This window comes from Schistocerca nitens, chromosome 3 (assembly GCF_023898315.1).
Source record: "Schistocerca nitens isolate TAMUIC-IGC-003100 chromosome 3, iqSchNite1.1, whole genome shotgun sequence".
Taxonomy (NCBI): Eukaryota; Metazoa; Arthropoda; class Insecta; order Orthoptera; family Acrididae; genus Schistocerca; species Schistocerca nitens.
Window position 1 is genome coordinate 515977771 of NC_064616.1, and position 26616 is coordinate 516004386.

General features: G+C 38.5%; 1 protein-coding gene across 1 annotated transcript in view; it reads left to right on the forward strand.

Annotated features, from left to right (window-relative positions):
* The window catches only part of LOC126249641 (serine/threonine-protein kinase GL21140-like), a 223118-nt gene extending 201913 nt beyond the window's left edge, over nucleotides 1–21205 (forward strand). The window contains exons 11-12 of the mRNA XM_049951319.1: nucleotides 16656–16723; nucleotides 21079–21205. Coding sequence (XP_049807276.1) covers nucleotides 16656–16723; nucleotides 21079–21136 — 126 coding nt within the window. The 3' untranslated portion in view covers nucleotides 21137–21205. The remainder of the gene's footprint in view (nucleotides 1–16655; nucleotides 16724–21078) is intronic.
* Nucleotides 21206–26616: the final 5411 nt, after the last annotated feature.

Sequence of the window (26616 nt, forward strand, 5' to 3'; positions counted from 1 at the left end):
GGCTCACAGGCGTCTTCCCCTCTGATTGGTGAGACAGCATAGCTATCCCCAGTCTTAAGCCCTGAAAGAACCCAACGTTTCTCGACAGCTACCGACCGATTAGCCTGGCCAATGCAGTTTGTGAACTGTTAACTTCCGATAATGTTTGGTACTCAAATCTCGGGGCCTTTCGTCCCCATATCAGTGTGGCTTCCAGGAAGGACAATCTACAACTGAACATTTACTCAGCTTGTAAACAGCAATCCAAAAGGCTTTTACTAACCGCTGACATCTTGTTGCGGTCTTCTTTCACCTACATAAGGCATATGATACGGCTTGGCACCATCACATTTTAGTTAACCTCAATGACTGAAATTTTCGCAGCCCCCTTCAGATTTTTATCCACGAGTTTTTATTCCACCGGCTCTTCTTTGTTCGAGTCGGCGCTTCACTCAGCACCACTCGGATCCAGGAGAACAGTATCCCACATGGTCCTGTGTGAAGTGTCACACTCTTCATTGCCATCAATGGACTTGTAACCTTTGTTGAGTCTCTGGTTACTCTGGAGTTGTATGTTGATGGTTTTTGCATCTGGTGCAGCTCCCACTTGGTAGCATCTGCTGAACGCCAGCTCCAAGGCACCATCCACTTTTTCCCTCCAAAATGCAGGTTTTGCATTTTGGCCGTCGACCCACAGTACACCACAGTCCAGAACTTTATTTAGGCAACCAGTGCCTAGATATTGTAGCACTGTCATGCTTCTTGATCTTATTTTTGATAAAAAGCTGACGTGGCTGTCCCATATTCACCACTGGAAGACTGCCTGCGTGCAGAAGCTCAATGCTGTCTGCTCCTGACCCACACATCTTGGGGTGCAGCCCCCAGGCTGGATTATGGTTGTCAGGTTTATAGCTCAGCGGCTCCTTGCACTCTGAAACTACTTGACACTCTTCATCATTATGGGATGCATCTGGCTATTGGTGCAGACTGTTAGCTTGTATCTAATATAATATAATATAAATATAACAGAATATCTAATAATGAATCAATACTTAAATATGCAGCTCTAAAACTGGCAATGTATTTACAGTGTGCAGCCAGTGTTTTTATAGGCGAGTGCATTGATATTTTTTCCATGAATGTACCGAGAACAAATATCGATATAGCAATGGAAAAAAATATCAATGCACCAGTCTATAAAAATATCCGCTGCACATCGGGGCAGATAATAATATTTTTTTAAAATATCAGTATATTGGATTCCCGATACTTTTAAAAACAAAAGTTGATTGCTTATGTGTTACATGTCCGCTGCTCCCCGGAGCACCCAAACTACCATCTCCTCTTTCCAGATACGGGAGAGCCACCTCCCGCAACGATGGCCCAAGTCTGCGATATTATCACCATCCTCATCCAGTCCCTTTTTCTCTGAACTCCAGCTTTCCCCTCTACCACCTCTTCTCCATGCCCACTCACATACACTTCTAGAGTGCATTCCTCATCTACAACTCTGTCCTCACCTATCACAAGGTCCGAAAGACTCGGTTCGTTTTGAGGCTCTCTGCCACCAATTCTTCTCCATTCTCAGTGCGTTTTGGAGTTCAGAAGTAATCTGTACTGATGGCTTGATAGTTGCTGGTCACATTGGCTTCGCTTACATTCATGTGGGATGTAATGAACTCCTCTTATTGCTGGATGGCTGAAGTGGTTTCAGTACAGAGTTGGTAGCCATCTCTCATGCTCTTGAGCTTATCCATTCCTGAATCGGTGAATCCTTTCTCATCTGTAGTGACTCTTCAAGCAGTTTACAAGCATTGAGGCTGGATCAGTGTTACCTTCACCATCTATTGATCCTGACTATCCAGGATCTCCTTTTTGTTCTCAAACAATGTGGACACTTGGTGATCTGGACCCCAGGTGGCATTGGGATCCTGGGGAATAAACTCACTGTCAGGTTGGCCAAATTGTCTAGCAGCAAGTTGCCTCTTGATCTTTATTCTGGAATCTGACCTTTGATCAGTATTATGCTGTCAGGTTCTAAGGATTTGGAATACAGAGTGACATACACTATCATTTCGAAACAAACTACAGGCAGTAAAGGACACCATGAATTTGTGGATGTCCTCCATGTGGGCCTCTCACAATGACTTCATCCTTTCCCGGCTCAACTTTGGACGTACTTGGCTGACTCATTGTCGTATCCTCTGTTGCGAGCATCAATCCCACTGTTGTTGTGGTGCCTGTGTGACGGTGATCCACATTTTGCTGGATTTTCCCAACATAGCCACCCTGTGATGGACTTTCTTATCTTCCTCACTGGTGTCAGCAGATGATGCCTCAATGGTTGACCTGGTCTTACAGTATATTTGTGAAGGGAGTTTTTGTCAGTCTCTCAAAGGGAGAGCGCCTCAGCCTTTTTGGCCCATTGAGAGGTCGGTAGGATGACCCGTTGCCACCTCTGTATAGATAGGCAGCGGCTTTTTAGGCTTGGTGGTCTGCCTCAGCCCCCTGTTGTTTTGCTCTTCTTCCCCCTTCTCGCATGTTCTGACTGACTTGATATTATTTCTCTGTTTTCCCTCTGCTAGTCTCTTCTGGGTATTTTTGGGTGGTTTGTTTCTGTTAAGTGGCTGGGGTATGTCCCCCATCGCACTTATGCCTATCCTATGGGGCCTCTGGCTTCTCCCTGGATGGGGCACCTCACTTTCCTTTCCCCAATTTTCTTATCCCTTGTTCTTTTCAATAGGCTTTGTTGATCTTCGGTAGAGACCTTGGGGTTTTCTTTCCTTGGCTTTCAAGCACTGGGCTCTTCTTTGGCGTGTAGTTTTGTTGACTTGCCTGTTGCTGGTAGGAGGGGCTGATGAGCTCGTAATTTGGTCCCTTTGATCATCAGTCCAACCAACCAGCCTTCTGGTATTGTAATTATATACAACATAGTTCCTTTTTAATTGCAGTGGGTTATTTATAACAAACTTCATGAGGGAATAAATATACTGTGAAACAGAAGTCAGAATGGCCAACTCCTTAAGCAGATGTCTACAAGTTGATCATAAACAAGCACGACATATTACTATCACAGCACTTTTTAAGCTGTGAAGGCTGTTTCTTAAAGATCAATTATCCCTGAACATTATTCCATATGTTGTTCTGGTCTTCAGTCCGAAAACTGGTTTGATGCGGCTGTCCATGCTACTCTATCCTTTGCGAGCCTCATAATCTCCAAATAACTGCTACTACTTAAATCCATCTGAATCTGCTTATTGTATTTGTCTCTTGTTCTACCTCTACAAATTTTAGCCTTACACTTCCCTCCAGTACTAAATTGGTGATCCTCTGATGTCTCAGAATGTCATATCAACTGATTCCTTCTTCTAGTCAAGTTGTGCCACATATTTCTTTTCTCCTCAATTTTCTTCTGTACCTAATTAGTTACGTGATCTACCTATCTAATCATCAGCATTCTCCTGTAGCACAACATTTCAAAAGTCTACATTATCTTCTTGTCTAAATTGTTTATCTTCCGTGTTTCATTTCCATGCATATCTATACTCCATAAAATACTTTCAGGAAAGACTTACTAAAACAGATCTATATTGGCTGTTAACAAATTTTTCTTCTTCAGAAACACTTTCCTTGCCATTGCCAGTCTACATTTTATATCCTCTCGACTTCAGGCATCATCAGTTATTTTGCAACCTAAATAGCAAATCACATCTTCTACTTTTAGTGTGTTTGTTTTGTAACCTAATTCCCTCAGCATAACCTGATTTAATTCAACTACATTCCCGTTATCCTTCTGCCAAGTCCTCTGCTATCTTGGACAGAACTGGAAGGTCATTGTCAAACCTCAAAATTTTTCTCTGTTCTCCTGGACTTTAATCCCTACTGCATATTATTATTATTATTATTATTATTATTATTATTATTATTATTATTCAGGGTGTATATGATTTGGGACAACCGGGAGATCCGGGAAAATCCCGGGAATTTTTTCATCTGGGAGGAAACCGGGAAAAACTCGGGATATTTTTAGAATTTCAAGAATTTTTCATTGTTTTATTTTTCAGTTAAATTTTTGTATATTGACTGGTAAGAACCGATACTCTAACAAAGGATATTACTGTATCCCGCTACTGCAGAATAATACTTCAACAATAAAACATAAACAAGAGAGAAAAAACGAAAATAACTAGAAATTGCAAAGGAAATGCGCCATATACAACAACAACAACAACAACGTACAATGCTCATGCAAGCGTCTGCCAATTGAAAATGTGTCGAAGGCTTTAGGAAGACTAAGCAGTGCTTCATAACAACAAATTGCTTCCAATGACCGTGAAGTCACAACTGTTTACATTCGATTTGTTTTAGCAGTTACGCGCGGGCGCATGTGCAGTTGAGTCATGTTTGAGTAGTAGATTCTCCCGCTTCTGGCTACAGGAAGATGGCTGTTGGCTGTGCAAGCAGTCTCAGCAAGCAGCTAGATGCTACCGGGGAGAGGGGGCGCCAAATTCATATTCTTGAGGGGAAAAAAAATTGTTTCACAAAGTCCCTAGCACCCAGCGCACATTTGTCTATCGATTATTCATATGATTTTGAAACGCTTCCCTGTTGGTTTTTGAACATTTTTGAACACATTTTAAGTTGATTTCTGAATGAACTTATGATTCAACTTTTGAATGCATGCATAGTGTACGTGATGTCTCTGTCAGGAGAATTCTCGTCGCATCTAGAAATAAACTTTCTGCAGACGAAAAGGGGACGGGGCTATACGAGCTGAGGGAGTAAAGCCAAAAGGATGGATGCCAATCGCTGTGTGATTAAGTGGTTGATTGGGTTTGCGAATGATCAGCATTGTTATAATTACTAGCAAAATCCATAGATTCAGACTACCAGAATGTAAATAAATGATTGACAGGAATAACAGGTGAGAAAGATTCCGTATTATCTTCTCGGTGTATCCAAGAAAATGAAATTTTGACAGAAAATTTTGGGCCAGATCGCTACACTAGTAAGGACCAATACGACAGTCCCCGGCTAGCAGCTGCGTATGTTCTATTCAGGAAGTAACGCGGGAAACTTGTTGTACGAACACGTAATAACACCTAACCGGAAAACAATCGCGGAATAACTAAACCTGTGATTCTGGCAAGGTTAGTGAAGTTAATCGGTGAACAAATTTTGACAGTGGCAGCAATAGCTACAGAATTGGTGAGGACAAGACTGTTTGTTAGAATGAGGAAGGAGAAAAAACGGGGACATCACACAAATTATGGAAGAATAAGACGATTCCAAATTTATATAAAAATTTCGTAATACTACTTTTCGATCTCATGCTTGAGAAGCTGGTGCGTATGAATGAAATGTGAAACTATTTCCTAACATAAAGCATTTTGCTTGTAGTGGGTCTTATAGGCATTTGACATTGGTACTTTGTGGATTATATTCTGTTGTGTTATAAAAATGGCCATTTGTGCCAAAACAGTCACGTTTATTTGGTGTGTTACAAAATTGCTGCCATATTTAGAAAGGCCTATTTCATTTTATCTAGCAGACAGTGACAAAATAGACGTAATCAGATCAAGAAACCACACCAGTCTTGGGTATTATTTGTATTAATAGCTTTTTCAGTATTAGATAACGACATTTTGATTTTTCATGTAGCAAAACGTTTGACAAACTTCGATGAGGTAATAGATTCTCTCGCAGAAAGCTGCAGCAAGGTTAGAGAGAAAAAATGCCAGGAGCTAAGGTTTGAAGAAACGTGTAATTTCTTGCTTATCTCTTGTCAGTATTGGTTTTATATATCCTATATTTAATTTTATGTCACACAAAAAGGCAAGTTATTAACTAATAGGCAATAAAGAGTTCAGATTTTCTGAAGAGTTCTTGTTCTCTCGATTACAAATAATCCCATCCGCTATTAATTGCGAGATTTTTTTTTTAAGAGGGGCGGGCTGTCAAACCGGCCGACTGGGAGCAGGAGAGGCACCAAGGGACATTTCAATTTCCACTCTCCTGAATGTAGTTTGGGCGTGCGGTAGAAAAATGCTTTATGAAGAGGCATGGCACTGCACTTTGGCACACTTAAGACCAAATAATATGTCTTATATTTCCTCGAGTACATATGTTTTATGTTTCAGACATTTCAGAAAGATGTGCGCTACAAGATGAACATATTTTGAAAATTCGATTTTTTTTAGTATTGATCCGGTTCGCAAGTGTCGTAGATCCGGGGTTGTTGTGCAGGGCAGTCTGAGTTATAGTGGGTAGTTTCCACGTGGCCCATGTTCACATTTAGTGATTTTGCTGTTTTCCCTTCGTTTACTCTCACGTTAAATGAAAACAAAATGGATATCTGTGGTCGGGAGCTATCAAGTGAATTAAAACACATTCACATAATTACGAAAGGCTGAAATATTTCATTAGTTTCAGATTTTATTTTATTTCCACCTTTTTGACAGTCGAGCATTAATCGCTTTGCGGAACAATGATGTTATCTTTGTCTGTTTGCTAAAGAAATTTGACTTTTGTTAACCTTTTCCGCAGAGGCAGTCAATGTATTTGAAACGAAGTGTTTAATTCCATACTATGGGCTAGTTTCAACTGTTCGCTGCATTTCAAGTGCATGTTTTCATTTTCTAGCACGTATGGCATTATGCCATAATAAAGAACCAAACATGATGTAATACAGTACTGGTGCTCCAAGAAAATTTACACCCCGAAAATCACACTGAAAAGCTTAATATCAGGTGGAGATCTACTTCATTAGGAATCGGGACATACGAATGTGCCCTTTAAGTATGCACTTTAAATATGCACATTTTAGTGTGGTCCATGAAATTCCGATGCTCTTGGAGTATCCTCTGATGTCTTGTTTCTTTTATGACATAATGTACGATCTTTCAATGTTTTACAAGTACTTACATACGGGCTTCCTATGTCATGATAGCTACCCAAGCGCTGTGTTGCCTGTTATCTGCGCTCTCTGGCAACTGCTGAAACCAACCTATTTCTTAACAGGTCGCGGGGAAAATATTGCGAATAGTGGTTTGAAAAGCGTTACTTTCAAAGTAAATATACTTTTACGTAAGTTGAACTATGTGGAAGAATGTACCATGAATTTATTAAATCACAGAGCATTTGACTCTCATTTAAAAATGAACTCTCTGATGACCATCCATTTAGAATAATTTCGAACCCTGAAGGTCAGACATTAATCTCATAATTAAAAATTTTACTGGCACATATGTGTGATACATGTTAAAGTGTACACGCGCAAAAAAGATCAACAGTATATGCAAAAGCTTAGCTTCTCTTGCAGCTTATTAACCTTAGAGACCAATATTATATGTGACAGCTTTGCTTTTCTTGTAGCAACACTATGTATATTAATTTAAACTATTAACTTTCCCTGTTTGTGTGTTCGCGCTATCCAACAGTGATGTTGCTGTTGGCTGACTACATCACGTGTCCTATGCTCTGAATATCCACTGTCATCAGCTGGAGAGATCATGTGACATGAGCTACGAACAGCTTACAAAACCGCATCGAAATCTCGATTTCAATGATTCGGAAAGTAACATGTGGTGTTTGGTGGAATTCCAATGTATACTTTCGTAATACGAAAACACGCAGTGTACATGTTGCTGCGCATCAAAGATGTTTCCAAAACGTGTATTTTTTCCCTGAGTTTCATTTTCGAAAGTGCTGGGAAGTTGTACGGCCGTGTATAAAACCAGAACCATTCAAAGGATTGATAAGAGAAAATATACTGTCACCTGGGAGAAAGTGTATTTTTAACCAGAAAATATGGGAAATTTTTTTCCTTGTCCACATATACACCCTGTTATTATTATTATTATTATTATTTTCCTATTACTGCTCGCTCAGATTGAATAATGTCAGGGATAGGTTACAACCCTGTCTCACTCTCATCTCAACCACTGCTTCCCTTCCACACCCCTCAACTCTTATAACTGCCATCTCATATCTGTACAAGTTGTAAATAGCCTTTTTCTCCCTGTATTTAACCTCTATCTTCTTAATTTCAAAGAGAGTATACCAGTCAGTACTGACAAAAGCTTTCTCTATGTCTACAAATGGTGTAAACTTAGGTTTGCCTTTCCTTAAGATACGTTCCAAGGTAAGTTTTAGGGTCAGTATTGCCTCAAGTGTTCCAGCATTTCTCCAGTATCCAATCTGATATTCCACCAGGTCAGCTTCTACAAGTTTCTTCATTGTTGTATAAAGAATTCGTGTTAGTATTTTGCAACTGTGATGTATTAAACTGACAATTTGGTAATATTCACACCTGTCAGCAATTGTTTTTTTTGGAATTTGAATTATTGTATTCTACTTGAAGTCTGAGGGTATTTCACCAGTCTTATCCTTCTTGCATACCAGATAGAAGAATTTTGTCATGACTGGCTCTCCTGAGGTTATCAGTAGTTGTGACTGAATGTATTCTACTTCTGGCGCCTTGTTTTGACTTAGGTCTTTCAGTGCCCTGTCAAGTTCTTCTCACAGTATTGCATGTCCCGTGTTCTCTGTTTATATAATACATTTCATTAACAAGATATTACTAAGTGAGTGGTACAGTGTTTTGCCATTCTTTTTGTGGAATGGCGTGTCGTGATTTGACGATCCTTCTGGCAGTCACACCAACAGAGGGCACTGGTTACTTATCATAGCTTGTTGTTTCATCCATTTGGCTTCTTTCCCTATTTGTTTTATGATTGCAGATGACACAAGTATTGCAATAAATAGTATGTCAAGTGTAGTTCTAGAAAGATCTGCTAATGATATTTTCATGGATATTAATAAATGGTTTAAAGCCAACTCACTGACATTAAACTTCGAAATGACTCACTATATGCAATTCAGAACCTGTAAGAGGTTTCCACCCAGCATATGCATAAAATACAAACAACAGCAGATAGAAGAGGTTGACAGTCTTAAATTCCTGGGATTACAACTTGATAATAAATTCAGTTGGGAAGAGCACACCACAGAACTGCAGAAACGCCTTAACAAATCTGTATTTGCAATTTGAGTGTTAGCAGACATAGGTGACATAAAAATGAAAAAGCTTGCATACTTTGCCTACTTTCATTCCATAATGTCATATGGTATAATATTTTGGGGTAACTCTTCAAGTCAAACAAAAGTTTTCAGAGTCCAAAAGCGTGTAATACGTATTATTTGTGGAGTAAATTCACGGACGTCCTGTAGAAACCTCTTCAAAGAACTGGGTATACTAACTACTGCCTCTCAGTATATTTACTCATTAATGAAATTTGTTCTAAATAATATATCTCTTTTTTCCAACAAACAGGTCAGTTCATACATACAATACCAGGAACAAAAATGATCTGCACAAGGACTTAAAAGCACTTACTTTAGTTCAAAAAGGGGTCCACTACTCAGGAACACTCATCTTCAATAATTTGCCAGTAAACATAAAAAATTTAGTTACAAATAAAGATCAGTTTAAAAGGAGCCTGAAAGACTTACTCCATTGATGAATTATTTAATAGAAACAAATGATGTATTGTATATATTCATACTATTAGTATTGTTATTTCAGCTAAAAATAAAAAAAAGAAATGACATGTTCCACATCCACGAGGATCTCCTCAGCACGGATCTATGGAACGAAATCTAATCTAATCTAATCTAATCTAATCTAATCTAATTTTGATATTGTTCTGTTTGCTCCATAAGCTTTTTCTTATGTATATCATTATACTGTATTTTTATCTAAAATTCACCCCAAGAGTGCATAGGAATTATTGTCACTTAGCTACCATATTTCCTTTTTAACAGTCTAACTTTAGTTGTGTTCTTAATTTATTGCATTTTACTATTGGTGAGCTCACTATAGGCTTTACATATTGTATTCTTTTTATTCCATACCGTACAGTTATTTAACTGACAAATATGTGTACACCAACATTAGCAGTATCTAATTTGCTTACGACACAAAAATTTTGTGGCTACTGTATAGCAGTTTATGAACAATACTGCTGTTACCAGGCCGACTCCGTTGAGACTGTGGCCTAGTGTATACAGTATTTTAAATGTGTACAACAGTGCTAGGCTGATTTTGTGTTTATCTTTTGATGATGCCACTATGGCTCCATTGTATTAGGACATGTTTTTAAAACAGATGTTCCTCATCATGTTTAAAGCACATTTTCCTTGTGTATTCAGTAATACTTTTCATTAAGACCAATTTTATTGTTTTAAGATGTAGACAATCCACTAGCTATACCTGTGTTTTTTTCCATGTTTTGCTGCACATCTGAAGGTGGTCATTGCTGACGGAAACTGGTAGTCTAAGGACCTTACAAGTTCATGGTCATTTATTCTATATCTCCCTCTCATCTTCATCTAAGTCCTTGTCCATTTCTATAATATTGCCTTCAAGTTCATCTCCCTTGTACAGACCCCCTATATACTCCCTCCACCTTCCAGCTTTCCGTTCTGTGCTTAAGACTGGTTTTCCATCTGAGCTCTTGATACTCATCCATTTGTCCTCTAGCCATCCCTGCTTAGCCATTTTGCACTCCTGTCAATTACAATTTATAGACACTTGTCTTCCCATTCACCTGTTTCTGTTGCTGCATTTTTATATTTTCTACTTTCATCAGTTAAATCCAGTAACTCCTGTGTTACCCAAGGAGTTCTACTGGGCCTTGACTTTTTACTTATTTGGTCCTCTGCTGCCATCACTGTTCCATCTCTGAAAGCTACCAGTTTGTCTTCTACTGTATTCCTTTCCCCTGTTTTAGTCAACCTTACCTAATGCTCCCTGTGAAACACTTGACATCCTCTGGTTCTTTCAAATTATCCAGGTCCCATCTCCTTAATATCCTACCGTATTGGAATTTTCTGTTTTAATCTACAGTACATAACTAATAAAGTGTGGTCAGAGTCCACATCTTCCCATGGAACTGTCTTAAAATTTTAAGTATGGTTCTGAAATCTGTCTTATTGTTATATAAATAAGCTGAAAACTTCAGGTGTGTCCAGGGCTCTTCCATATATACAACCATCTTTCATGATTCTTAAACCAAGTTTTACTGATGATTAAATTATGCTCTGTGCAAAATCCTACCAGGTGGCTTCCTTTTTCATTCCTTTCTCTAGCTCGTATTCACCTACTATTTTTCCTTCTCTTCATTTTCTTAAAATCGAATACCAGCCCCCTGTCACATTTCTTGTAACTAATCATGCATTTCTTTAACCTCTTCATTGCAGAGCCAGTTGGCATATAAACTTGTACTACTGTGGTGGGTGTGGGCTTCTTGTACAGTTAACTGTGATAATGCATTCAGTATGCTGTTCATTGTAGCTTACCCACATTTCTGTTTTCCTGTTCATTATTAAACCCACTCCTGCATTACCCCTATTTGATGTTGTATTTATAATCCTGTATTCACCAGATCAGACGTCCTGTTCCTCCTGCCACCAGACTTCACTAATTATCTCTGTATATAACTTCAACCTATCCATTTCCCTTTTTAAAGATTCAAACCTACCGGCTCATTTAAGGATCTAACATTCCACACTTCGATCCGCAGAATTCCACCTTTGTTTCCCCTGAGATCCTCTGGAGATCCAAATGGGAGACTATTTTACCTCAGAATTTTTTATCCAGGAAGATGCCCTCGTCATTCAACAATACTGTAGAGCTGCATGCCCTCGAGAAAAATTATGGCTGTAGTTTCCCCTTGCTTTCAACCATTCACAGTACCAGCACAGCAAGGCCATTTTGATTGATGTTACAAGGTCAGATCAGTCAATCATCCAGAATGTTGCCCATGCAACTACTGAAAAGGCAGCTGCCCCTGTTCAGGAACCACACGTCTGACCTCTCAACAGATACCCCTCCATTGTTGTTGCACCTATGTACTGCTATCTATATCTCTGAAACATGCAAGCCTCCCCACCAATGGCAAGTTCCGTGGTTCATGACATTATTGAATTAAAATATGCTAAATATATCAACTTACTGATATGTCTCCCCTAAGATTTGCAGTGATTTGAAATGCAAATGTGTCTGTACTGAGTTGTTTTTGGAGTTCCAAGTTTCCCAGTTCAAATTCTCATCAGTATCTAAGGCTTTTGAAGTCTCCATCCTATTTATTATTTCCACACTTTACGTTACACTTACCATTGGTGTAGTTCCCATAGATGTGCAGAACTGAATATGTTGTGTCTTTTTAAATTTGAGAGTGATACCATTAGCAGAAAACCAGTCACTGATACTTTTTTGAACATTTTTTACCATTTCTTCTGTTTCTGTATTTATGCTTGGATTGATCCCCAGTCAGAATAATTTCCCTTAACTACAGTGATTGATTTACCAAGTACAACTTAACTGCATTCATTTGGCTAGGTATGACGTTGTCCATCTATCCCATAAAACTTCATTTTGTCTAGGAGAATACTGTGATTCATGCAATCAAATGCCTTAGATGGGTCCCAGAATATACCATCCAGTGCTATTTTACTATTTAATGCTTGTAAAATTTGGTGAATGAACATATAAACAGTATTCTCAGTAGAGAAACTCTTCTGAAATCCAAACTGTGATTTGCTGAGGATGTTATTGTTGCTCGGGTGAGATACAATTATAGAATACATCACCTTTTCAGAAATTTTGGAAATTGATATCAGCAGTGAAACAGATTGGTGGCTATTGACATCTCTCCTATCGTCTTTCTTAAATAGGGTTTTGACACTGGCATATTTCAGTCTCTCTGGAAAAATGCCTTGAGTTAGTAATGCATTACATATTTCAGATAAGATCAGGCTTGTTTTATGGAAACAAATTTGTAGTACTTCATTGGAAACACCATCAGAACCAGATGAGCATTTATTTTTAAGAGAATATATAATTTCCTTAATTTGATAGGGAGAAGTTGCTGATAAGTTCCTTTGATTGAATGTTATGAGAATTGTTTTTTCAGTGTGGTACTGTGATTTTTCTGGTGAACTGTTTGTCTCTGTACTTTCTACTGTATTTAAGAAATGATTGATAAATATATTTACTGCATGTGACACATCATTTATAGTCCTGCCATTCAGTTTAATAGTGCTGTTATCCTGATTTGTGGCTGGTTGTCATGTATCTCATTTTGCTGAATGCTAAATAGCCTTATTACTGTTTTCTGGCATTATGTGCACATTTCTTGATATTTAATAATTTTCCTTAATACCTTTGAGTAGTTTTTGTGTGTGCTACTACAGCACGATCTGTACTTGTTCTTGCCAACAGACACATTTGTTCCTTTCACAGGATGCTTTAATCTTCTCTCTCTCTCTCTCTCTCTCTCTCTCTCTCTCTCTCTCTCTCTCTCTCTCTCTCTTTTTTTTTTTTACATGGCTGTTTAAAAATTTTTCTGATTTTCTTATGTGGAAAGCTATTTTCAAATAATGATATGATTTATAATGGGATAGAGTAAATTTTGTGTTGGCATTTGGTTCATTACAAATTTCAACCCAGGTCATCTCTTGTGAACTATTCTTAAAAACATTTTTCCTGGAGTCATTAATTATTCTAACTGATTTCCACTGAGGAGTAGCCATGCTGTAAAACACTGTTATTTATCCTAACCTACTGTGCATCATGATCAAAGAGTATTTGTTGCTATTTTCTTGCTTTGAGCTTCACCAAAGGAAACATTATCAATTTATCCACCCTGTTGGAAAGTTAATTGCTGAGCTCAAATTTTAGGATCTAATTAATGTTTCTAAATAATTTTTCCTGTCTGAATTCTCTAGAAAAATCTATATTGAAGTCACCACAGACTATGAACTGCTTGCTGCTGTCTGACAGATGTCAGCAAGGAATCCAGATTCTTCGTAAACAGCACATTACCCATGATCTACATACAGTTATAATTAAAAACAGACTCTTTTTCAGTCCTAATTCAAATCACACAGTTCTATCTCTTGGTCACCACAAAATTTACTTGTGTCATTATCATTGAACTTGTGTTCTGTTTGAACATAGTAAGAACCCCCCTTTTCCTGTATTAGTTCAACACAAGTAAGCTGCTAGAGTGTAATCTCTTATATGTTACTTATAGCCAACAATATTTATAGAACGTATCAAATGAAGACTGTCTATAACTCTGCAAACTAAATGTAGTTCTTGACGGAGTATTCATGTGAACCAGAATAGAAATCAATATGAGACACGTCCTGATTAAGTTGAATCAAGTCCAGGCACTAATAGCCAGTAAGTATGTGTTCAGTAATCAAAGTTGTTCCATTAATTCAAACAATGGGGGAAACAACAAATTCACAGTTGATAGCAGTACGCACACAGTAAACAGTCACGGCTGTTGGAGTCCACAACTAGAGGCGAAAGATTTCCCCCCTGAATATGATTACAGCTTGGATGACAATTTTATTGGGTAATTAGTAGTAAACCAGCCAGTTTCATTGGCTTTGAAGACATCTTTCACATCACATTGTCGTAGTATTATATGCAATATAGATCACTACAAATCTGTAGTCATAGTCGGTAAAACTTCGTCAGCTTCACAACAAACATTTCTTGATACTATACCATTCCTTTTTTAAAAAAACATCTTTCAACCAGCCTGAATTTGCAGAAAATACAATAGCCATTTGTTTGGAAAGTTCATTAGCGCTTACCAACAATAAAGGTTCTGATGATCGAGTGTTCTGAAACTTGATTTGTTACAACAAAATAAACCAAATAAGCAATTAAGTCTCTACATCTTGGTGTTTGGGCCTTCTTATATTTTTCTTGAACATACTGCACTGAGATCTTGCCATAATTTGATCTCTCTTTCATTATCGTTGACAGTGTAGTGTTAGCAATGCCAGACTTTTTCAAATTTTTGTTAATGATCTCTACTTATCACCTGCCTGAGGTTCTCCATTTTCAGTTTAAACAAAATAGTTGTTTATTTTTGACTTTATTTCTCTCCCATTGTGTGAAAAATTACAGTATCTCTATTTAAAAACAAAAACTACAAAACAATTTTGACACAAAACTCACAGATTTCAACACACAATGCATCCATAACTGATTCCGAAAACTGGTAAAGTGTTTTTGACTATGGCTATGACTAACGGCTCAAGAGTATACATGTTCACAAATTTTTCAGATTCATATAAATACGAGAGTGAAATTAATAGCGTCTGCTGTGTAACAGTTATGTTTATCAACGCATTTATACAACTACAGCCACTTGCAATAATAATAATAATAATAATAATAAGCATACCTTGTCTGAAGAAAGAAAGAATTGTTGTGGAATTATGTTGTTTTGTACATAATTAAGTACAGTTTAGGGCAAGAACAAAATAATGTTTAAGCTTTAGACACTTTCAGTTTCATGTTTTTGTGTAAGTTGGAGCGTGTTTTTTTAAGCACACGGTCATCGATCCCACATTTAAGTGAATATCAAGTAAACCAGGGAGACAGCTTTGCAGGATTGTTCACATATATACAATGTGGGCCTACAGCATGTATAAACCTGACCCACCATAAGATGTCAGAAGCACGAATAAATTGTACATGTTCACAATCAACAATGGTACACGTCATGGTTCTCAGTGTGTCAAATGGATTACTGTATGATAAAATCCAAAACTTAGTATACTGCATCTCATTCAGAATCCCACAAAGTATGTTTTTCTATCGGTATAACTATAACACATACTGATGTTCGATCTAATTTTACTATATAGCGAGTAAATTGGTATATCTGAGGAGTGTGGTATCATCTAGCCACATCACATGTCTTACGGGATTTATGCCAAACAAACGGAGAAAAAGTCTGCTGCACTGTGCAACCACCTGGTGGCATTGACCTAATCTTGTAGGGGCTAGGTGTTCATGCCGTAACCATCCACATTGTTTCCAAATCTGTATGTATTTGGCCCATAAGGCAATTATATCATGCCAGTTGCGCTTACACAAAAGCTCCTTAACACATGCACTACTGAGGGTGTGCTTGCGACACAAAGGCCAAGTTTCACACAGTCTAGAGGAGTAGCCGTGCAGCATAGCGCAGTAGATTTTGTGCTGTCTATTTCAGATTACAGCATCTACATCACATTTAATAACACTCAAAGAACAATAACCAATAAATACGCAAGGTGTCAAAAGTTAGGGTGCTTGCATGCTCTTGTGCTCTTACACAACAGCTACCACCGAATGGCAGTACCCAAAGACCAGTAGAAACCCTGTTTACTTTGTTTGGTGTAAAATAAATAAATGAATGTTGGTGATGTTGAGATGATGGAAAGCAGCTATATTTTTTTGTCTAATGATGTTTGTTTTGTGTTAAAAGAAAAAAAAACAGTGTGAAAAATTACACAGTATTTCATTGGGACCTCAGCATTATTTTCATGTTAACTGATTTTTCATGTTTAGCATTTTGTGCTAAATGTTTTTCATTGTTTATAAAGCAGAGGCAAGTCACTTGAACCCTAAGAGGGTCCCTCTCAACCTGAAGTCTGGGTCACATGCCTCTCTTTTTTCTGACTCAGTCTATCGCTCTTTCTTCCCTGAAGAAGGAACTAACAATGCTGAAAGCTAGGTATCTTGTTACACTGTGTCAGTGAGTATACTCACCTTGTAATTTTACAAATTTCTTGTGATATTAATGACTACTGTTTTACAGGTTGCACAACTAGATGAATGTGTTGAAGAACTTCAACTTGATGATGGTGTGGCTGGGGCTGTCAGTAGGTAATGTCATTCAGATAAATTTCTTTTTCTCATATCTCAGTATTTGTGACAAATTATTGTATAATCAAGTTATAGGGTAACTTGTTTTATTAATGTTTACAAACTAGGTAATAGATCTGAATGAATGTAGATTAGAACATTGATTTGGTTTGTTTCCCTCCAGCTCAGCTGAAGAGCTATTATATGGAGAACAGACCCACTCATCATAGGGAGAAACACTGTGAATACTAAACTAAAATTACTTAAGAGTTGATCTTGTAAGCTAGTTGCTTTCACAAATTGCATAGGTATATGAAAATTGTGTGTTTCTTGTACTTAACGATGTTATGTTAATTCTTATTTTGTCATTTTACTGCAAGCAGAATTATCTACTATAAGTTCCTTGTTCCATGTATCTTAAATTAAGCGCAGTTAGGGTATGACTGTTAAAGTTATCTGAACTGTGCTGCAGTTGTTTGAAATATGAAAATAATGCATCATTCATCCTATTATATATGTTCAGTACCTATATACAACCTCTGACAATAAAGTTCAATGAATGGAATCAGAACGGTCGGTTGGGCAACACTGGCGACACAATGCAGCACCTGCATTGCGACCAGTGTTGACAACCTGCCCCCACAAATAGTTCAGTTGAGCATCGTGTGTGTTTCATGTTATACCCAAGCACAGCTTGGGACACAGCCATCGGTAGGTTGATGTAGACGTGCAGTGAAAACATGACCATATATGGTGCTGATGTGGACACAGGCAGCAGTTCATTTGTGTAAGGATGGCAGCAGCAGTCATATGAAATCACCATGTGGCAACTGCATAGGAGCAGTAAGCTTGAAAGCTCCTGGACATTTAATCACATGATGTGACTAGAAGTGTGAGAAAATTTTATTACTAATTACATTCTGGTAAACACTACTAGCTCCCCTCCTTCCTTTTTTCCCCCTCCTCCAATTGAGATCATGACTCGTATTGGAAAACACACTTCTGGGCCAGCATAATGACCCTCTGGTACTTAAGGAATGGTCATTTAATTGGTTTCATCAATATTACTTCATAGAAAGTACTGGCACTTGATTCCATAGTTGAGTATGTTGCTTTAAATCTTTCATCCCTCAAGATCCAAACAATTATTGAGGCTGAATGAGGAAATAATTAGTCTTCTTGTCTGTCCCAGACGTACTCCATGCCACCTAAGCAGTAAAAGTTTTTTTTTTTTTTTTTTTTTTTTATATATATACTCACTTAAGAATGTTCTGTATGATCCCAGTTCATTTGAAGTGAGCTAATGGCCTACTGTACATAAGCCATGTGAAAACTGCACTGAAGTCACTAGAACATTTTTTACTACACGAATTTAATGTTTGGGAGACTTTCCTGCACATACTATTAAGTGCGATGTTCTTCCTTGCAGGAGCTCCACATACTGTCTCATTTCATTAGGCTTTTGATCTGGGAAAACACCTCAATTTACAGTTTGCCTGTGACATGAAGGAACATGAAAAATTGATTTTCAACCCATTCAGAATTCTAGAGATTGCTCTGTTGTTTTCATGCTACTGCTTGTCAAATAACGTGTGGCCCCATATAATATGTTGTGTACATATACTGTTCCTTGTGAAAAACCATACTCTGGTGTTGATGATAAATAATTGTTTGCCAACAAGCACTGCTCATGGTAACACTTATCTGTGATGATCATCCTTATTTTCAATGTCAGCTGATATGCATGATGCTCATAAACAGTCAGAAAAGTGTGTAAGTGTTTTGCAGGGTAGGTTGTGCTGAGAAACAATTGTTCAGAAAAAAATTATGCCTTGTACTGTTTTAGAGTTAATTAGCATTGACGTTATCCAATCCAATGCACAAATGCAGACCGACAGATATGATTAGTGTAAGTTAGTCTCATAGTGTAGTAGATAGTGCATGAGACTGCTCAGCCTTTGGCTTGGGTTCAATCCTTACTATATTGCATGTCCAATTTTTGTATTGCTCTCTTATTTGGTTTTTGAATATGAAACAAAGAACATATTTGGTGGCACTGTCTCTGGTGGGCCACTTGAATTTTTGTGCACAATGCCCTGATTGGCTAACTTCAATGCTAATTAACTCTGAAACACTGCAACGTTTTAAATTTTTTTGATAACCGTTATTTCTCAGCACAGCCTATTCTGCGGTACCCTTACAAGCTTTTCAACCTGTTCCTGACCACCCTCTATGAGGTCTGATCAAAAAATTCCAAAACTTTGTCTACAATATTTATCTGTGCTTACCTTTTACTTATTCTGCATGATCTCATTCGAAATAATCTCCTCCACAATTGATACACCACTCCCAATGCCATTTCCACTTCTGGAATCAATCTTTGATTGCCTCTTGCTGGATCACACGAAGTGCTGTATGAGAACTTTCTTTTATCTCGTGTGTCGTTCCAAATCTTCTTCCTTTCAGCAGGGTTTTCAACTTTGGAAATAAAAGAAGAGTCCACAGTAGCCTGGTCTGGAGATTATGGAGGATGATGCAGCATAGCGATTTCATTTTTTGTGCGATAGTTACGCACCAACAAAGATGAATATGTGGGTGTGTTATCATGACGCAAGAGCCAGTGTATTGTCTCACCATGTTTCAAGCCGTTTCCTTCTCACCTTTTGTCGCAGGCGTCACAAAATGTCCCAATAGTACCATCAATTTAACTGTTTGTCCCTTTGGGATGAATTAACGATGAACAAATCCTTCAGTCAAAGAAACTATTGCTTGGCTTTGACATTTGATCTTACCTGATGAGCTTTTCCTGGTCTTGGAGGACCTTTCCCAACCAGTTGTGAAGATTGAACCTTGGTCTCAACATCATAACTGTAGATCTTCGTCTTGTCACCAGTTAAGATTCTCTTAAGGAACATCCCATTCTCATTTACGCAATCCAAGAACTCTTCACAGATTGTGAGGCGAAGGTCTATCTGGTCTTGACTCATGAGCTAAGGGACAAACTTGCGGCAACATGATGCATTCGAAGATGCTGTGTCAGGATTTCAAGACGTGATCCAACTGAAATGTTACATTCTTCTGCAATCTCTTGGACAGTCAGTCTTTGATTGGCATGCACAATTTGATTGACATTCCTGACATGAGCGTCATTGGCAGACATCGAAGGGCGTCCTGAACAAGGGTAATCTGTAACTTCCATCTGGCCATTTTTAAACCACCCGTAACACTGAGTACAGCTTAAGCACTCATCACTATAGGCTTCCTGCATCATTTTGTGTGGGGTTTTCTTGCGTTTCACAGAAAATTTAATACAGACGCATTCCTCCTGTAACTCTGCCATCTCAAAATTCACAAATTGTGTGACAAAATGCTCTACTCAATGCAGCACTGAATAATAACTAATTGACATACAACAATGAAACTTCCAGCAATTACACATTGCACCAGGCGAACAGTCTACCCGACGGGGGCCTTAGCCACACGACATTTCATTTCATTTCACACACAGGTGTGTGCAAGGATGCCAACTGCATTTCGCTCCAACACACCATTGGCACGAAATTACTAATGTTCCTGAAGTTTTTGAACAGATCTCATATATCTCCCCAGGTACTGAACCAGATGACACTATTATCATATCTGTAGTGTGTGAAATTTTCTTACATTTGTAGACATGTTTAAATTTCAAAACATCTGTACAATATTCTTACCTTCAGTGTGAGCCCCATATCAAAGGAACTTGCTTTATATCTTGAAGATGGTGCATTATAGCATGAATTCCTGGTGCCGTAATATCCATACACTTGCCTATTCTGTGGAAAGTCGTGTATGTCTACCTCAAGTATATATGTAACAACAGTAATGTTTACTGTCATAGATGAGGTTGGCTCCTATCACGTGTATACCAAATATTTGTTGTTTGGTTGTGTTCCAAGGCTAAATTGTAATTATGTGAATAAGGCATAGACAATGATCTAGAAAGTACAACTGACACTTCACACTGCTGATTCTTCACATCATTAAAGTGGAATGCTCTTTAATATATTTGATAATGATTTATAAATAGACATACATGGCAGGTGGTGTTAGATGTCGGATCTTTCTTTCAGGTATAAAGCTTATAATGTGTGTGTGTGTGTGTGTGTGTGTGTGTGTGTGTGTGTGTGTGTGTGTGTGTGTGTGTGTGTGTGAGAGAGAGAGAGAGAGGTTCCTGGAGATGTCATTGTTCATTGCTCTCTCTCTCTCTCTCTCTCTCTCTCTCTCTCTCTCTCTCTCTCTCTCTCTCTAAGTGCTTCTGTATCTCGGTGATGTAATAAGGAGAACCTATATTCTGGTGTTCTAAAGTGTAATCTAACGTGTTTTTTTCTTCCAAACAGGGTATTTGGAGAATGTCAGGACAAGCAACTACAGGCAATGACAATTATTACCTATTGACCCTTGAAATAGGCTTCTCAATTAAACTAGCAATATTGCTTACAGACAGGAACACAACATGGAAGATAGCCCAAATTTTCCACACCGATCTTCGTGGAGAAGCCTCTATGCAGATAGGTCAACGGTGTGTGTCCCATCAACAACATGACAGTATTAACTGATTATGTTATTTGATCTGATGTTTTCCCAGCATATTTCTAACTTTTAGAAGTTTTGCTTGTCCACTTGGGTCACATCGTAAGTTTCCATAATTTTTCAGCCACCAGACTTGTTGCTATCTAGTAGTGGTTTCAGATAACTACTGCTCCACTTTTGTGGACATCCTGTACATGTTGACTATTAATCCGCTATCACTCCACTAGTGTCACTGACCACCAGGGCTTTCAGGCACCAATCAGTAATCTCAATGAACTGCTTGCTGATCTGAAATTGTGCTGACTGTGTTGACAAAATATAGTATTGATTAGTAATCATAGTTGTTTTCCTTATTTTCAAGCCACTCCAATGGTGCAATTGTAGGTGTGCTGTAATTGTCACGTCTGTAACTTAAAGCATAAGACTCAGTATATTCAAGAATATTATGTTGTCTGAAATTCTATCCTCATATGGATGATACAGTAAAAGTTTGTTAATCTGGCATCTGACAGTCAAGCACATTCAGTAATCTTGCTTCCCGAGTCGGACAGCTTCTGTCATGCACCAGTTGTCTACAGCTGATTAAAAAGTGATGTTTTAAAGTTTAATCACGTTTAGTGCTGTCCTATGCCGCAACTACAGTAGTGCTGCATATTGTTGTGGAAATGGTTTCTCAGCCAAGCACCTCTCATGACAAAGTGAAAGTCAAACATAAATATGGTAGCTTATGATACACCAAAAGCTTGTAATCATTAATTGGATTGAGAAAGGTGAGAGTATAAATAGGATTATTGAGGAATTTCAGGCTGGTTCTTCAATAATCTATGGTGTTAAAGTCAACTTTAAAAGGTTGCTTTCTAGACAGCTGCTGTAAAAGACATTGAATCACAGAAGACTTTGAAAAGTCCCAAACTAGATCAGTTGGATGGAATTGTGTACTAGTGGTTGTGTGCCGAAAGGTCTGAAGGGAAACCTATAACTGGTGCATGATTATGGAAAAAGGTAAACAGTTCCATGGTGATTTGGGGCTATCAGAATCTGAAAGTGTATTTTCTAACAGTTGGCGATACTGATTCAGAACTATTCCTGAAAGTCAGAAGTTTGTTGCAATGCATAGATGACTTCAGAATTGTTTAAGGACAATTTTTTATAAAAAAAGTGTATTTTCCTATTGCTAGATAACAGTACAGCCCACCCTCCTGCATCTGAATTGATCTCGGGCAATATACTCTCCACTTATCTTCCAGCAAATGTTGCTTCCCTGATCCAGCCAACGAATTTAATTTTTTTTTTTTCGTAGGATGCTATTTTTGGAACCAGTTTGACATGGAATAAAGTTAAGCCTGCTGCTCTGTGGAAGTCTTGGCGAAAATTCTGGCCAAAAGCCTGTGAAGAAGAAACAGACTCCACTATTATAATCAAAAATGATGCTGTTGTTCAACTATTAGATATTGTTCAAAATAAAATAAGAAATTTACCACAAGATGAAGTTTTGGGCTGCATAGGCATTGACAATAAAGAACCCGTAGTCAAAAAAATATCGGATGGACTGGTAGTAGAAAGTGCGATAGGGCCACAACAAGAATGTCAGTCACCAGATATCAAATCCGATGAAGAAGAAGGGGATGATGCAACAAACCCAATACCTTCACTTACTTGGAATGAAGCAGCTGCCGCTATTGATACATTTATAAGATTTACTGAAAGCAGCAAATCGGACAGTATTGCAGAACTCATGAACTTGTGTACTATATGCAACGAGTTTTTGAAGGAAAAATTGGACACAAGAAAGCAAAAGACATTAGGTCTTATTTCAGTTGAATAAAATATAGAAGTACTGCATGAACTGTGGTATAAAACATACATAGTACTGTGCTGCAGTATAACCTTATTGAACCATGAATTTACTTTCAAATCTTTTTCTTAAGAATTTACTTTATTTACTAGCGATTCATCAAGAACATTAACACATTTAATCACACTATGTGAGCGTGGAAGTAGTTGCCAGGGAGTAACTGATGAAATTAAAATGAAATTGCTTTTAACAAATTGGAATTTATTCTTAAAAGCCTTTTTTTAGAAACAGCTTTCAAATTATAAGCAGAAAAGCACCCTCTAAATATCAAGTTACAATTTATTCAGAGGCAGAAAGAAACAAATTTTTGAGTGTATGAGCTTTCGGGCTGAGAACCTTGTCGCTCCCTTTTGACACAGCCGTAGTCACGACCGCTCACAACCACCTCTGAAAGACTACACAGGTGTAAATCTGCAACACACCAGATTACCTTAAAGTAAAATTCACACAAGCACACAAACTATGCAGCCCGTAGGAGGGTTGGAAATGGTCCCAAACATTAAAATTAGAAGATTAACTTGCCACTGAAGGTGCAACTTGATTTTAACTAGTAAGAAAAGTCTTACGGTGGAAGGGTGGCAACTTTATGTACTAAAATGACCATTTAAGTAAAAGCCCATGAAATGCAATCTTACATAAAATTATTCAAGGTTGGCCAAACATGCTCTACAGTACACATATACCGCCTCTCAAGATAATAGGCAAGATGAAAACATATTTCAGGAATTAGGCCGTTACACTTCAAGCAATACATTCGTTAACACACTGAATCCGACAAACATGACAGAGGCAGCTATTAACGTACGGCAGATTGATAGGGAGATTACCGAACAACCCGAACTGCAGGTTGCTCTAACCCGCCCCTACTCCACAAGGGAAGAACGGACCACCCAATTCATAAATAACCACCATCCCGCGGGTGGGCAAACGGAGAAGAATGGTGGAACGACCCCAAAACAAAGCAGCTGGGGACCTCACCAAGAAAAGAAGTAGAATTTGACAAGAAAATGAAACAACCTATCACCCATCACTTAACTTCTAATAAACTGCGATTTCTGGTGAAGACCTGGTGCAGCACCCCCAAAACGCTCTCGCGAACCATCCGCTGCCAGCCGCTTCAACAGACACAGGAAGGCGCGCTGATCTCCCATCTCACGGTGTCACAGCTCACACCGGCCAGACCAATGTCGTGGGTTGACTCCTGTTGCTCTTGTGTCGGCCGCTAAGCCACTACCCCTCGCTATACGGCGTGGCCCACTGGACTCACGTGGCGACTTCACATGCGCCAACGCTCAAGGCGACAAGTCACCTTGTGTTTCAGTGTGTGACTGACCAACTGATTGATCCAACCGCCAATGACCATTGCCTCAGCAACCGGAGCAGACTGGCAGCCTAACGCGCAGACTCAGATGCAGGATCTAAGCCCCCGACCAGGTGATCACTCGTTGAGTTCTCTCACTGCACCACAAATTCGGACGAGAGACAGACTAGCAAGCTGGGGACGAGAGACTGACTCCAGACTGACCCACACTGACCCCCTGGCGAGCTCATAGCGTCCCTTAAATGCATGTTAACAGGCAACCTTTCCCCTTTCCCACCAGAGGGAGACGCCAAAGCTGCGATTGCCACAGCGGCGCCACCACCAGAAACGAAGGGTGACTGCTTCACACAACGCGCTGCGGCGTGCTCTTCAAAACAGGAATTTTTACCACAGCTCACCAATGCTGTCCTGAACTTAACATAAAACCTTAAAATTACATTACAGGATGTATGCAATAAAGTTCTTAATTTGTTCTCTAAAATGTTGTTTTGTCTAGTATTATACACTTTTTGTGGCTTTAATCGAAGCAGAGACTGTGCTATAAACAATCACAGATTGGTCACCCATTGTTTACCTTGGGCCTCACCCTCCATACACTGCTTTTTTTAGATGGCCATCAGTAATCTGGCATCTTCAGTAATCCGGCAACATCGAGGTCCCGAAGGTATTGGATTTGCGATTTTCTATTGTACCAGAGTTTCTCATATCCTTAAATGTATATATTATGAGACATCTTATGATCTAATTTGACTAAACAGTTTAAGATGTGATTATGTTATGGTGATACAGCAGTAAAAATAATGTAAATTGAGGAAATATTTTGCCAGAGAAATGCAAAGTGCTAAACTGAAAATATTTAGTGATGAACAAAATAGTGACTGTGAGGCACACCAGTGACATTAAAAATTGAGAACTTTAGAATTCAGCAATAGCTGACCAAAGCCTCATGTATAAGCACAGAACAATGGTTTGCTGAAACTAAAATCTTGTATCATGTTTCTAAAGACTGTGATTCTGCTATTAAAGAGACTGTAAAAATTAGAATGTATGAGAACACTTTAAGCTGGGACAGAGGATATAATCTTAGTGGTTGCATTGAAGTAAGGTCTCAGCACTGTGAAAATACAGAGATATTCACTAAATAGTTTACATTCAATCAGGAGCAGAGGTGCCACCAGTTCAGACATGATTTGTGGCAGCGTGGCATAATAAAGTAGTACACTGACCAATGACAAGCTTTCTATGGGTTGTTAAAAGATACCACAGCAGCAGCCATTGCAGTCAGTTGCTGCTGACGAAAACAGTGCTGGTGAGTGTCGAAAACTTGAGTCTGACCAGATTTGTCTCAGCTATAAAACCAAAAATATTTTCTTCAAAAATGTCATTGTGAGAAACTTCATTCTCACTGTATAACAACTTTATTTGTGGTTGTCTCGTATACATGACTATCCTGCAAACAAATTTTAATTCATTTCTTCAGCTTCAATCGGTAAAGGTGAGAGACTTGAATGTCTCTGGAAAAACTTAATTATAATATCTATAAGACCATCTGTGGTACAGGATTTCCCCATTATGTCCAATGCTGGGGTGCTGTTCCAGTGCTGAAGAGCCCTGAAAATAGTGACAATGTAGGGGGAAAATAAGCTGGAGATATGAATTGAAGTTTGTGTTGGGGAGGGTACTCGACTTGGGTAGTTTTTGCAGCAATGTTAAACATAAGGCTTGAAAACTCTTCATCCACAAAGTGCATTTCGTTCATACCAACAAGTATATGATGATAGATCATATGTCATATTTTCTATTTAGTGAACGTCACATGCATGGAGATCATCAGTATTCATAATGGCCCTTCCCTTTGGGTTTTCATAAAATATTTTCAATAAGATTTTTGTTATGCGTTTGTAGAGTGGATCCAAGCAAAGAACTAAGTGAAGTTGTGCGCTGGTCAGACACTGTACTCTACTGGAGAGGACAGCAATTCAGATCCACGTCTGGCCATTCAGATTTAGGATGCTGGGGTATTTCCTTTGAAAGGACGTGGCCACTTTCCTTCCCCAATCCAAACCGGCCCTCTGTCTCTAATGACATTGTCGCCAATGAGATATTAAAACCCAATCTTCCTTCCTTCCTTCCAAACAAACAAACAAAACTTGCTCTTTGAGCAGTAGA